The sequence below is a fragment of the Dreissena polymorpha genome, chromosome 5 (assembly GCF_020536995.1).
Source record: "Dreissena polymorpha isolate Duluth1 chromosome 5, UMN_Dpol_1.0, whole genome shotgun sequence".
Classification (NCBI taxonomy): Eukaryota; Metazoa; Mollusca; class Bivalvia; order Myida; family Dreissenidae; genus Dreissena; species Dreissena polymorpha.
In genome coordinates, this window is record NC_068359.1 from 115,596,616 (window position 1) to 115,612,248 (window position 15,633).

The 15,633-nt window shown below is 35.6% G+C and overlaps 1 protein-coding gene across 2 annotated transcripts; it reads right to left on the reverse strand.

Annotated features, from left to right (window-relative positions):
• Nucleotides 1-9,304: 9,304 nt before the first annotated feature.
• On the reverse strand, nt 9,305-15,358 carry LOC127832537 (uncharacterized). 2 transcript variants are annotated; one of them, XM_052358047.1, is made up of 5 exons: nt 15,135-15,358; nt 13,283-13,750; nt 12,708-12,888; nt 11,587-11,814; nt 9,305-10,343 (listed from the first exon to the last, which is right to left on the reverse strand). In XM_052358047.1, exons 1-4 carry the CDS (start codon nt 15,294-15,296, stop codon nt 11,648-11,650), a joined length of 978 nt encoding a protein of 325 aa, XP_052214007.1. In that variant the 5' UTR covers nt 15,297-15,358; the 3' UTR covers nt 9,305-10,343; nt 11,587-11,647. The 2 variants fall into 2 exon arrangements, 1 of the variants encoding a protein (XP_052214007.1); XR_008026943.1 differs by lacking the exons at nt 12,708-12,888; nt 13,283-13,750; nt 15,135-15,358 and adding an exon at nt 12,087-12,258.
• Nucleotides 15,359-15,633: the final 275 nt, after the last annotated feature.

The following is a 15,633-nucleotide window of genomic DNA, read 5'->3' on the forward strand; positions in this document are numbered from 1 at the left end:
TGAGGAGGAGGAGGAAGAAGAAGAAGAAGAAGAAGATGATGATGATGATGGTGGTGGTGGTAGTAGTGACGACGACGACGATGATGATGATTTTGATTATGATAATGAGATTTGAATTAAATTAATGCTCAAAGATTTTTCTTTTTAGCGGCCAAGTGCAGATATCTGCGCTCGGCCGCTGTATGGGTTATGTAATATTTGCAATCTACATAGGAGTCAATAGCAGATACCAAGCACCATATGCTTATGAGAAACAAAATCAAAATATTGGCAATCGCTGAAATCTCGAATATGACTTAATCATTTTATTAAATGAAAACTGGTAACTATTTTAAACGGTTATTATATTGCAACAACTTAGCGGTGTTTATCCAAAAGACCATTGTTATAATTACAGGGACGTCAATAGGCCAAACTATTCAGGAAATATGATTTGAGTCGTCAAGGATAGATTTTGAGATCAATGTACGTCCGATGAGATTTAAAGGGAGTTGAAGGCGTAGGGACAGATTCGTTCGAGTACGCGATCATTTGAGAACAAATAATGTTGAAGCTTTATCGGAATTCCGGAAATTTGCGATCGGTACCGATTTTTCCTGGTTCTTTTTTATTGATTCTGATAAGTTAGCGGCCGGCACGGACATGAATATTAACTGACGAAAACCTCTTCGCTACTTTCCGAAAATCTTCGACATGTTGCAAATATCCGTAATATTCCGCATTGTACTCACCAGAAATTGCAACTAGAAAGACTACAATAAATCAATTAGCTACGGCTCGGGCGGGGATTTACCTTTTATCCCTGTAAGGGACCTAATGCCCCAGACTACCGGCTATTTTTTTCCGGAATTCGAACTTGATACACTTGATATCCCTGAATTAAATATTTATATCCGCAATTTTGATCTCTAGAGTGCTGACTGTTAGTATTGTATTTGACTGGAATGACTGTCGATTATGTGTTTTTAAGATTAAAACAAGCTTACGAAGAACTTTGTGTTTGCTTTTTTGTACGCTTTCTTTTTAAAAATGTATTGTCCGCCACGGACGCAACAATTGACCAAATGTACCAGATTGTGGTCTCTTTAAAGTGCTATGTTTTTACTGCCGTGATATCTTTAACAAACTACACATTATTGATCGTGGACGTTTTATACTCTTATTGAATTTGTTTCCCCAAAATATGCTCTTCTATTAGTAGATGTTTAGGTGACGATGTTCTAATTATAGATCTTACACGGCCAAGAAACACTAGATAGGTCTTAGCAAAGAGAGCTGTTGGATATCGTGAATGCGTTCAATGTGGCCTGTTTATTTCAGAAAGCTATGTGCAATGTTTTATTGGGATTTCTATAAAATTGCCAATTGCAAAATTTGATTTAATTCATTCGGACCTACAAGCGGGAAACTTCTTCATTAAACTTCAATGGGTATTTAAGAAGTTCGTTGAAAGGCCAAATTTGACGTTAAACAGCAACGCCGAAAAAATTGCTACTCAGTCTTATTTATCACTTTTTTTGTAAGATTTACCAGTAGACGTTCTTCAGTGAAATTAAGCAAACACACAGTGCCGACAAATATGGAAGGGTATTTAGGTAAAAATTACATCCTTCTTTGTGACTGTGTCATGATTCTTGATGGTACTTTCAATTAGTATGTAGACACCTTTTCATGCTTGATGACACATCTTGCCTGATGTCCAATGTCTATTTACATTCTGCTTAATGGTATCATGCATGTGTACAGATGCAACATTCTTGTTCGTTAATTGCATGCTGCATATGTGTATGTTGGTTTGTGCAGAGAGACTTGTGCAATAGGCGCAGTGCATAATGGAATCAAATATTAATGCGTTTAATAAATTAACGCGATGGTAAGATGTGAGTTTCACCCAAGCACAAAGCAACATACTATCATGCATGATACAATGATGTCAATTGACAGTCATTCCGAAATGCTACGGAGGACTACGGAAATTTACGGCGTATAACGGAAATTTTATGTTATAGGAGAAGTTGCGCACCTTTGTAAGATATTTGCTACTGAACCGAAATTAACCGCGTGTTTGTAGACTTAACTTTTTTTTGGTTAATGACTAACCATAATTTTTGTACAGTAATTTACCTTCAATAACCAAAGAAAGTCTATGGATATATTTCAATATATGCTACTAATGCATGTATGCAGAGCTCCAGATAAGACGCTTAAAGTCGTAAAAAATTGAATTAAATTTAGTAAAAAAGTAGACTTAAATTCTGTGCGTACGGTTACACATTGGAAAAATAAAATAAGAATTCAAAATGTGTGATCATGCGTAAAACTCAATATCAATGCATATAATGTAAACATTTTATCAATGAGTTCCCACTCGTCTAGGCCCTCATTACAATTATGAAATCAACAGCACTTTAACGTTATTATGAATAACAGACCATCTTTACAACAGTCGAAAAGCCGAACGTTTTCCATTATCTGGTCCTTTTATCGCAAAAAGTCTGCTGTAACCCGGCAATTGTCATGAGCTCTTCTTAGACTATAAACCTATATGCGGATGTGCCAAAATTATATTTACCTGAAAAAAAAGAATTAATAATAGACTTTAAGGCTGGATTATTATAGAGTGTAAACCAAGATTTTGCTGAAAAAGTTATCTGGAACTTTGCATGTATGTTGAGAGGAAATCGATTACATAATTTCAAATTTACTTGAGTACTTTTATATTGCACCACATAAAATGCTTTAAAACTATAATATTGAAGTGCACATATAAACTTTATTATAGATGGGTAGGTATTTCGTGTCAATCTCTTTCACATATGAAAGAGCTGTTGGTTATGCTGCTTTAAGTACATATAGATGCATGACACAATTTAGATTAAGCAAAATAAAACACTAGGTATTTGCCAAGAGTCAAATATATACGAGCAGCAAGAGCGTAATCGTGCACAGCGAGACGTACTCATGTAGAATTGAAACTCTTATTGCTTTCTTTCGAAATAATTTCATGTGTCCGATCTAATATGCAATATGCCCGGTGTTTTTTTTGCGGATTAATGTTCCGTTTTAGATCCATAATTAACGAATGCCTCAATATTTTCAAAAATTAACACCGGAATAATGTTCACCGACATTTTTTCATACAGATTGGATATAAATATTATAGAGCTTAACAAAAAATACATTAAGCCCTGTTCTCCCGGCACACGTGCTGGACACACAGGTGGTTAGCGTGTGGCTATGATAATAATTAGTGAAAACATTTTTTTGAATGATAAATAATCATATTAAAACGAAAAATCAAATTTTCTATAAAAAAAAAATCACTACCGTTTTATATATAACAAGGTATCCAACTCGAAATCATCCGAAAACGGGGTGCATCGTTTTGAGCAGCCATTACTAAATTAATTTTGCAGCGATTTTCATGACCCGGTCTTATTCAACGCAGAAATGAATTTCCTTTTAGGAAATGTATATATTGTTATATTTCTACACATGCTGGGTCAAATTTTAATAAATAAAGCTATACATAATTCGCTTGACCCAGTTGTGATCGATCAGACCGTATTTATGAATGAAATCTCCAGTTGTAAAGACACAACTCCGCATTGGAGCAATGAAATCACTCTTGTGTTTAAAATGTCAGTTGGTTGAAATCTATGTAAACAAAGGTTTGAAAATGCGCTGGACAGTAAGTTTTGATGCATAATTCTACGGCAAGCACGGTAAGAATGTTTTTTTCATACGTTTTATTGAATTATGGTATCGAGGTTCGTGAACTTTGCAGGGAAAATGCCCATTTCCCCGTGAAGATTTCAGTCATGAATACTGTCTGATCGATCACAGCTGGGTCACGCGAGTTGTGTATCGTGTTATTTCTTAAAAGTTGACCCAGTATTTGTAAAAATATTGCAAGACATATACATTTCCAGAAAGGAAATTTATTTCTGCGTTGAATAAGACCAAGATCGTGAAAATCGCTGCAAAATTGATGAAGTAATGGCTGTTTAAAACGATGCATCCCGTTTTCGGATGATTTCGAGTTGGATACCTTGTTGAATATATATTTAACTTATTTTTTTTAAGAAAAGTTGATTTTTCGTTATAATATGATTACTTATCATTCCAAAATATGTTTTCACTAACTAGTATTATAGCCACACGCTAACCACCTGTAGCTGGACACTTTTAAAAAACACTATACAAATTCAAGTACTTATGCACTTAATTGATTGTAAACATTGACGGTTGAAATCCGTGCGTGGGAATTTTTCTGGTAACCAAGAGCGACGTCAACGTTCATGACAAACCTGTTTATATGACATTTATTTATTGATTTTTTCCAACTTGATTGAACATTATGTTTTATGATATTTTAATACATGTAGATGAAGTAGTTGTTTTCTCAACGAGGAGTACAATAGTTGTACAGTACTAGACACGAGTACTTGTAACTTTCAGGTTTCTCTGTATACCACAGACATTATAAAGTCATAAAATGATAAATATGTGTTTATAGAAATTGTAATTATAGCATGGTAAACAGACTAGAGAAATCTGAAAGTTTCACGCACAGGTCTGTGGCAATGGGGGTTTGGGCTACTTTATAAATATGAGGTCGATATGCAATGCACATCGGTAGATTACGTCTACTGTAATTATTTGGACTAGGGAAGGGCCACAATTCCAACACATCAGCCCCGTTATGTTCTGAATAAAATACATGTATAATTTCTTGAGTGCCAATTGCATCTTACAAATATCAAAAACATTCACGGCAGTCAATTCATTGTGTAAACTTACTGGTCTTCATGGCAATAATGAACGTATTTAGTTTAATGGAGATTATATAACGAAAGGAACTAATTCAGCTTATTCAGTTTACTAGTCAAAATGATTCGGATGTTTTCGCTTTTTTTTCCGAAAAGAAATTTATTCAACATACGGAAAATAAACGCGCGCCACCTGATGTCATAATTTAGTAACTTGCATTCTGCTTACTGCCTGTTGCTAACTGCCGTTGTTAATGACGCTTAGTGGCAAAACCGATTATGACTGGTTTCAGGAATAATGAACACACAAACATTGGATAGTCACCAAGCATGTTGAAACAATCATCAAGTATAACCTATAGAGAACAAGCATGTTGGAACTGTCATGAAGCATGTTAGAATAAACATCACGCATAATGTAAATATTATTCATGAATGATGTAATGTTGCAGCAATCATCAAGTATAAACGAATAGACAACAAGCATGTTGGAATTGTCATAAAACAAATTAGAATAAGCATCAGTCATAATGTAAATATTCACCACGAATGATGTAACTTTTACCTAAATATCCTTCCATAGACATGTGTTGTTACTAAAATAGACATAGAGATTTGAGCATTGGGAGTGACCTAATCATACTGTGCTTTAGCAGTATTACGGAATACCGTTAGTGCCATCGTGGTTACACATTAAAATCCAGAGGGCGAGAACGCGAGAACGCGATAGTACGATGGCGACAATGTGACAATACGATGATGACAGGGTGACAATACGATGGCGACTTTGCGATAGTACGATGTCGACAATGCGAGAACGCGAGAATACGATGACGACAATCAGACAATACGATGGCGACAGTGAGATAGTACGATGGCGACAATACTACAGTTCGATAGTGCGATAATACGATGACGACAGTGCGAAAAATACGATGACGACAGTGCGACAATACGATGGCGATAACCGACAGTGCGATAGTACGATGGTGCCAATGCGATAACGCGATAGTATGATGGCGGCAATTCGAAAATGCGATGGCGACAGTGCGACAATACGATGGCGACAATGCGATAGAACGATGGCAACATTGCGATGATACCACGGCGACAGTACGATATGACTATCGCATTGTCGCCCCCGTACTATCGCACTGCCGCCATTGTATTGTCGCACTGTCGCATTGTCGTTATCGTACTAGCGCGTTTTCGCAATCGTACGAACGCATTGTCGCCATCGTATTGTCGCACTGTCGTCATCGTACTTTCGCGTTCTCGCATTCTCGCCCTCTGGATTTTAATGAGTAACCACGGTGGCCCTAACGGTATTTTGTTCAGTAAAGTGCGTAAAATCTGGTTTGGAATAACAATTTATATGCCGAAAACAGATGTTGAAAACCCGACTTTGTTTTATTAGTAGTAGTCTAAATATACAATGAGTTTTCCGAGCATTAAATAAACATATTAAAATAAAATTCATGTTCGTATCAGTTGAAGTTCTTGTTAATAGTAGAAGCAAAGAACACAATAAAACGCTGATTGGGCTTACTAATTTGAGGCAAGAAAAAACACATCGCGCTATTATATATAACATATAACGCGCATCCGCAAAGTTCGAGCGCCCGTCTCGGTGCCGTCGTTTCCGGTGAAAGTTTCGCACAGGAGCTACCGAGTTTGGATATGAGACCACGAATCATGGTTTGACTTTATATATCAGTCAGCGTAGTACCTGACCAGACTGCGCGGTTGGACAAGCTAGGATGGACCAACTTTGGCCGCATATGACATAAGACCCATTTTCGCATGACGCGGGTCATCTGACCTTTATAATGTGTATATAGCTTTGAATGGAATTTGCACATAGTTTTTGGCATGGACTTATTGTTATGTTAATGTGTTGCACGCTTTCAAAAGCAGAGGACATATATAAGATCAATTATACTACGGAGTTCATTTTCTGTTGCAAAATGAAATGCAATAAAGATTGTTACTCAGCGGTGTGTACAGTATGACAGCGTTGTCTGTCTGCGATGCATTTATACTGGTTCTAAGCTGGCATACTCACCAATTGGACTCAACCATCTGCTCGAACAAGAAATGATAAGTTCTACTAGCATAAACCTTTAATTGTAACTCATTTTAAAAATATTAATGTTATTTATATTATTCAATTTATTATTCAAAATTATAATCATTATTTCCTTTATTGTTGTTTTTCGCACTAAGAAACTTATTCGGCTTACGAAACTGAAAAATCCCATTGGAAAAAATCCCATGGGAGAAAAAATCCCATGGGAAAAAATCCCATGGGAAAAAATCCCATGGGATTTTTTGTTTTTTTTTTAAACACGACTAAACGCATTAAAATATCGTAGTTGTTCATCATTTCATAAAATATGATGTTTCTGAAAGTTTCATGAATAAATCTCTCAAAATAAGAAAAAAATCCCATGGGATTTTTTTCTCCCATTTTAAAATGGGATTTTTTTATTACTATATATTTTTATATATAATTGGCATAAAACCAATATACAGTCCTTAAATAACGTTAAAATACTTGCAAACGCAAATAAAACACGTTTTTTAAAATGTTCAAAATCCCATGGGATTTTTCTCCCATTTGCAAATTATGGGAGAAAAAAATCCCATGGGAGAAAAAATCCCATGGGAAAATCGAAAATCCCATGGGAAAATGCAAAAATCCCATGGGAACCCCAACTTTGCTTATAAATTTCATAGTGAAGAAAACGCGTTTTTTGAGTGAAAATAACCAATTATTAATCAACGATAAGACTTTTATCGCATACTATGTCTCAAAGTAGCAAATCTTTAAGAAAAAGGGTACTTAAGTTTGCGAAATTTCGGTTTCGCAAAGTTTTTCCGATGGCCGTTATGTCTATACCGAAGAAGTCACTTGCATTGTCTAGTCTTCATGAACATCGGTAGAACATTTGTTCTAACGAAATCTCAGCCGAGTTAAAAAATAACAATTGGTCAGGAAATTAAATATTTATGTTTTTATTCCCGCCGAAAAAAAATCGGAGTCTCCGTCCGTCTGTCCGCCCGTTTGTGCGTCCGTCCTTCCGTTCGAAACTATGTCCAGAGAATACGTCCAAATCTATCCAATAGATTTACTTTAAACTTAGAATATAAACAGATGGCGACAAGGAGAAGTGCAGTGACCAAGAACCATAACTCTATCTACCTTAGTTTTTGAATTATCTCCCCTTTTATATATTTTTAAGTAAATTTTTGTCAGGAGCATAACTCCAAATTTACTGAAGGGATTTACTTGAAACTTTTAATAAAAACAGATGGCAATTAGGAGAAGTGCAGTGACTAAGAACCATAACTCTATCTACCTTAGTTTTTGAATTATCTTTCTTTATTTAATTTCAAAGTGAATTTTTTGTCCGGAGCATAACTCTAAATCTACTAAAGGAATTGTCTTGAAACTTCAAATATAAACAGATGGCAAGTAGGAGAAACTCAGTGACTCAGAACCATTACTCTATCTATCTTAGTTTTTAATAATCTTCCTCTATTCAATTTCAAAATATTTTTTTTGTCCAAAGCATAACTCTAAATCTACTGAAGGGATTTACTTGAAACTTAAAATATAAGCAGATTCCATCATGGCAAGTAGGAGAAGTGCAGTGACAATGAACCATAACTCTATCAACCTTAGTTTTTGAATTATTTCCCTTTATTTAATTTCAAAGTAATTTTTTGTCCGGAGCATTACTCTGTATCTACTGAAGGGATTTACTTGAAACTAGAAATATAAACATATGGCAACTAGTAGAATGTGCAGTGAACATGTACCACAACTCTATCGGCCGTAAGTTTTTAATTACCTCCCTTTTTTCATTTCCATATGTTTTTGTTTCTACAGCATTACTCCAACACTATATAACTTATTTATCCTTGAAATATAAATAGATGACACAGGCGCCATGTTTTACAAATATTATTCTACTCCCTAAAATAAAATTTCTCAAACAAGCAAACACATTTCAGCGGGAATTGTTGCACTACTGTGGCAAGCTATTGTTTAAAGTACTTTCATTATTCTGGTCTCTTCCTTGTGATACTAGTTCAGTTCCTAAATATCTCAGTTAAGCGTCTTAGGGCCCATGGCCCTTTTAATGGTAGACTAACAGTAAAACAAAACATGGGATATTTTCAGATTTGAATATTGGTATTTTACAGGTCTTAAACTTTAACTGTAATGTATTGCAGATTCGTTTTGTTTCAAAGGCCATCTGAAAAATTTACTTACAAGATATTTTCGTATTATAATACCATATAAATATTGTACAAATCTATATGTTGATAAGTTTAAAATGCTAATTTTCCTCTTACATGGCATTGTATTTCAAGATAGAATATTTTCCTTCCCAGAGGAAAGAGGTCTGGGTTTGAATCCCAGTGGGGGCTTCAGATGATGATTCATTTTTAGAAAAATGATTATATTTGCTCAACTGTGTCCTTAACTTAACCAAATAACTCTGAAAATTTCTATAAATGAATAAGGTTTCTGAAAATTTAATTATGCAAGTAACATTTATAAATTTAGGGTACAATAAGACAGCAAACTTAGAATAGACATCATTTTTAGTGTTTTGGTATCAATTGAACATACAAAGGAGAAATTATTCGGTTTAAATATCATCAATACAAACGCCTGTATTTTGTACAGCGTGTGGTTTTTCGAATAGATATGACAAAATAGACATAATTGTGTACTGGACTTTGTCCGACAAGTTGAATTGTATATACCATTTCCGTGCGAGAAATTTTAGAAAGCCATTTATTTCTAACAAACTGAGCTTGAAAAGTAAACAACAACGGGGTTTGATTTTACATTCATATAATTTTTGTCAAGGTACTTCTTCCCCGTACCCCGGGTACTTTGAAGACTACTTCACCAGACACCAATTTAAAATGATAATTTTGGGTACCCCGGTATACTTACAGGCCATCAAATCCTTCATAATAAAATGATTTAGTACCCACATTTGTTCAACAAAACATTTCGTACCCATTTTTTGTCGTACCCACATTTTTGTCTTACCCACAATGTTTGTTAGCAAATTTTGTTTCGCTCCTAAATTATTTTTGGCATAAATTTCTCGTACCCAAAATTTTATACCCATTTTTTTCGTACCAATATTTTTCAGACCAAACATTTTTATTTACCCGAATTTATTTGAACATAATGTTTTCGTACCCACATTTTCTTCGTAGCCAAAATGTTCATACCCACAGTTTTTTCTTCGTACCCAAAATTTTCGTTCTCACATTTTTTTACCCAAAATTTTCGTACCCACATTTTTTAGTTCCCACTCATTCCATCCCGCGAAATCCTTAAGGTGTCGCAACTCTAGTATTTAAGCAAATAGTTTAGCTTTCAGTTTTAACACGTCCGGTTCTATTTTCTCGAAAAGTTTTGCGACAGTGTCGTCTAATGTTTGTTCACACCTAGAGCACGTGCAATGCCCCCCTTGCCATTTCAAGCGACAGGCCCGGAAGTGGTGAATGACGGCGTCATCCGCGCTCGCCCAATAACTGCAACGGTAAAATACAAAATTAACAATGAAATACCACAACAAAACCACTAGTTAAATGATAATCATAAAATAATATTACCCAATTGCTAAATTGTATGACTATATGTCTTCTTTTTGTCCTCAAAAGTTTTATCAATAGGTTAAGATTGAATACAAAATAAAGACTGTTTCTTATTCCTTATTTTAATAATAATAATCCATAACCGGGCCTTAATGCACTAAGAAAAGGGTTAAAAACATTATCAAAATGTGATATCAATTGCTCATAGATGGCTCTCTCAAATACCTTTTGACATTACAGGTAAAAGACTTACTCGTCTGTAGTTACTTTTATCTAAAATACTGTTTTTGTTATGAATCGGTACAACTTGAGCTTTTTTCATGTTTTCTGGGAAAATTGATTGATCTATACATCTATTTATCATGTCTGTAAGTGTTTGGGTAACAACAGGTGAAGCTATTTTAAGCATTTTAACTGAGATATTATCACACCCTGTTGCCTTTTTAGTACTCATTTTTTCTATTTGTTTACTAACATAATTTTCAGAAACAGGCTTAAAAACTTACTTATCATCCTCTAATACATGTAGTGGTATTTTCCTTTATTTTGTTTACACTAATATGATTTTCATGACATGATACATTGCTAACACCTATATTTTTTGCAACATTTATGTAAAAGTCATAGAAAACATTGCTTATCTCTTCCTTGTCAGATATCACAACATCATTCTCACTAAGTACAAAATTCTTTTGAAACGTATTATTTGTTAAAAAAGGGTAACACTTTTATAATATGATTTCACGTCAACCATTGTGCACTAGAGTGAGATTGCATTGTCAGAATTGAAATTTATCGTTAACTTAAGTCAGTTTGAATTGCTAGCTCCGGTCGCTATGTTCATATTTGCATGGCAACCATTGTATGCTTACGTCAAATTGCATTATAACCATTAGGCACTACAGTAAGTTTGTATGACAACTAAGGTTAAATAACATGGCAACTAATGTACACAAAAATATCGATTTGATTGCAAACATTTTTCAATAAAATCAAATAAAATCGCAACCATTGTGCACGCACGTAAGCTGGCATGGCATCAATAACAAAATACATAATCGAATGCACGGAAACTACAATAAGATTACATGGCAATGGATTTGCTCAAAGTTCATATTGCTAAGCAGCCAGTGTTAAAGTAAAAACTACATAATTTCTGGTTTCGTATACATCATATTACCTTTTGAACCCGGCCTTGACGTTATATTCAGTGTGTGTGCAATCCGCCAGAATACACCCGATCAGGCATGGTCACGTGCTTCACCCGGTCTTTCCAAGGGCGCGTGCTGTTCAAGTACTGTCCTACCTTGAATTGCGAGCCAGTGCTCTTCAAGTTCGGTGAGATAATGTGAATTTTCACGAGAAACGTGAAGCCCGCGGCGTCGGGATATTTGGCGAACAATTCGTCCTGCATGTACACATTAAATTAATGTTAAATTTGTGCTGTGCCGTCGAAAATCTTTAAACACATGATCACATCTTATTATAATGACATTAGTCTGTCCATTCCATATCTAAATAGAATCATAGTTGCTGATTATGATCGTCTTGTATCAGTTAAGCAGAGACAGTCACTTGCGGACGTATTTGTATTACCAATGGCATACATTATCTCAGCATTTTCATCAAAGAATAATCTTTGGCGGACATATTTCTACAACTAGAGGGAAGACTGCATACCAACATTGACATCCACGGCAGTCCCCGATTGGATATAAGGTACTCATCCGTGTCCACAACAGCGAGATAACGGTATCCACGCAGGCGCGCCAGGCAATCAAATACCGTAATTTGTTCATCATTCCAATATTGATAAGTATGCTCACCGGTCACATGGTTAATTTGGTCTGCGTCAATGACATGTAAAAATATGAGCAAAATGTTGAAGAAGGTAAAACGGTCATAGACCGCAATTTCCTTTGACACTATTTTTCCAAAAAGTATCAGTTCTTTGAAGCAGTATTTTTAATCTATTTTTAAATAGATTTAAGCCAATATATTTACGCACATTGACCTTCGATAGGGCCTAATGCTATAACTCTCTATGGTGTGCAACGGCATTATTTCTTCGCAAATGAACATTTATCAAAAAAGGTAAAATCTTTAAATTTTCTAAGATAGATCGAATGACCAAAGCACATGAGCAATAAATAAGTATCGTAAAATACACTTCTTCGTCTGATACCAGGATAGAACCTTGTCTTAAAACCTCGTGATTAATTCTTAGGCATCGAGTACGTTTTAATTGACCAAGAAAAGTGAATAAATCGAACAGTATTTATTAACAAAAACATGCTTTACCATCGGTTGGGTATGCGAAGGGAACTGTATCAGCCATTCCGAGCGCACGATAGTACTGCAGTACCCGAGTCGCCTCAGGGTTCAGGTCATGAGTGAACACGAGCACCTTGGTGACGCCCAGCCGTCGATGCAGCTCGAACCAGCTGAGCAGGTCGTCTGCTGCCAGGCTGCCGTAGGCGATCTGAAAATTGGAAGTCCTAACGATAAAGTTGATAATTTAGTCATATGTGCATACGTCATATGAAACAGTGATGGTAGGTTCGATCTAAGCCATGATTCTTTAAAATCTTTCAAAACAAACAGGATCGACAGTGTGCGTTTTCAAAAACAACGCCTTTGATGCCTGAATGTGTAAAAGATGGGGTTGTACTTTACCAAGCTGCGATGTGTGCCGAGTCAGACATTTAACGACCTGTTTCTAGAACAAGCCTATGTAGGAGCGTTAACAATAACAAGTAAACGTTAAGCATCCTGTGATTATGCTTTCGTTAGTATATCATTTATTATGATTCCAGTAATCATAAATAATTATAAACTGCGTAAATTCATGGATTAGAGCATGCAAACAATCTTACCTTATAACAAACGGCGATCTCGTTTTTGTGCGCATGCGCGAATGTCACGGGTAGGTACCAGTCGAATAAGCTATGGCACTTCTTATTGCGGCCCTCTAGGGTTGCAACTTCTGGTAGCTCTCCGAATCGGGAGGTAAGGTTAGAGCAGACAAACTGCATGGCCGACATGTTCGACAAAATATTCGACCATATGATCCTGGTCGCCGGCACCGACTGCACTTCACCGGATGTATACCGCACACAGCACTTGTACGTATTGCGGATTAGATTTTTATTCTCCCATCCCACGATGTCGATCGTGTCCCAGATATGTTCAGACGATGAGTTTCCGGCGACGGCAGAGAAAAGGACGATATTGTTGTCAAAGTGTCGGACCTTTTTTAAACGGGGTTTGAAAAGATCTTTACCTTCGCCAATTAATTTCGGGTCCGGTGTATCAATGGTCAATTCAAACATGTCTCGATGCATCTGAAATTAAATAGATTTGTACGAATTTGTACTGGAATTTGGACAAAATCAACATATTCGTTGGTAGTAAACAAGACGATATTGCCCTGCAAACATGCGTCGTCAATACAACGTCAGGTTATGGTCGGATTTTGGTTGGCTGGTTATCAACCAAAAGCCAACGTTGATACAACGTTAAAATACTAACATCAATACAACGTCAGTAATCAACATTGTACCAACATTATATATTGGTAAAAGTTAACCTTAAATAACGATCACCCAACCGGGTTGGTTTAAACCTTTCCAAATATGAAAGAAATGTTAAATAGCTTGTAACCATAATTTTACCTCTCTTCGTATAAGGCCGCCAATTAACTTTGATGGCACTGGACGTTTGGGCTTGGGAAGCGAACTTTTACATTATAAGGACATACAGTTATTACATGCGCGCGGACTGTAATCAAACTAATGCATTATTCAAGACTGCATTGAAATAATTCGCGTTTTTGTGAGTTGCAATCTGTCAAAGTAAACTAGATGAAATTTATATCTTCCATGAATAATGAAAAACTAAAAAAAATCAATAATGATCATTTTAAACGTTGGTGTAAATACAATTGCAAGTGCATTTTAATAATAAAATAAAATATATAGTACTCATACATTACTGTTGTTGATTTTAATGGGGCCTTTTCACAGATTTTGGCATGTTTTGAAGTTTGTCATAAAATGCTTTATATTGATAAATGTAAACATTAGATCAAAACGGCTCCAGTAAAAAATCAAGAATAAAATTTAAAACAGGAAAAAAACAGTAGCCCTAAGCAGGGCTCGAACCAGTGACCCCCGGAGTCCTGGAGTGAAAACCAATGAGACCGTCGGCCATCCTGCCAGGTATTTATTAGAGACTTATGTTATACTTTAAATAAGCTATCTTCTTAGTTTCACAAAATTAAACGACAACAACAGAACTCTCCAAATTATTCAATCGTTTCGCGTTGCAACGCTTTATAATTTTCAGTTTTTTAAATCGTCAAAAGATGCATATAATGGCTATTAGATCATGTTAAATGTTCAGTATTACTGTTTCCTCACAAATATCTTAACTAAAACGAAAATGTGCGAATCTTAAACAACATTTTTTTAAATGTTGTCAATTTACCAAAGCATGAAAAGATCCCTTTAAGGTCTAAAAAAGTATATATAGTTTTCGTTCTGACAAAGTATTAATACACATAAACACAATAATTGAAGTCGGTGTCTTTCAGTGGCGCAACGTTGTTTGGCGAAACAAAGGGAGTTATACATTTTATTACACATAATATCACACTCTATACGATGATAGGTTAAATACATAAATTTTTCCAACTTAAACATTTCTATACACCGTAATTATACGTACGTTCATGAATTCAGTGCCTTCCAATGGGTTGAGGTAGTAGTGCCATTGATTTGCAATGTCATTAGCGCTTTTCAAATACTGCCGGTATATAGACACTGCCCACACGACCAGGAGCAACGAAACGAACAACTTGGCACCCCGTCGACGTCTTTTTATAAGCATTTTGGCCCAGGTGGTATACTAGAACATGCAAATATAAACTCGCCGTAATCATGTTTGCTCAGGTTAATTCTGTAACGCCGTGAGTATTATACTGGAACATGTAACGACACAGTCACACTGGCCATATTTGCACAGGTTTATAATGAAACATATACAGACTTACTTGCCGTGAGTAGAATGAACCAACAAGGGAGGCAACTTGTTATGTCACAATTTTGCAGTGTATAAAAATGGTACTTAATTATATCGCTTAACATATGTCTAAATTACTTTTAAAAGCTATTTTCTGATTGGATGAAACAGTCCGAAATCATCCAATGAATAAAGTCGAGATATT

Bases quoted from the DNA above. Each gene is read 5' to 3' on its own strand.
- LOC127832537 (XM_052358047.1), bottom strand. From the start codon at position 15,296: ATGCTTATAAAAAGACGTCGACGGGGTGCCAAGTTGTTCGTTTCGTTG. The intron at 13,751-15,134 runs GTACGTATAATT...ATTTAATTTCAG, and splicing joins AAGGCACTGAATTCATGAAC to ATGCATCGAGACATGTTTGA. The intron at 12,889-13,282 runs GTAAGATTGTTT...TCCAATTTTCAG, and splicing joins AGATCGCCGTTTGTTATAAG to ATCGCCTACGGCAGCCTGGC.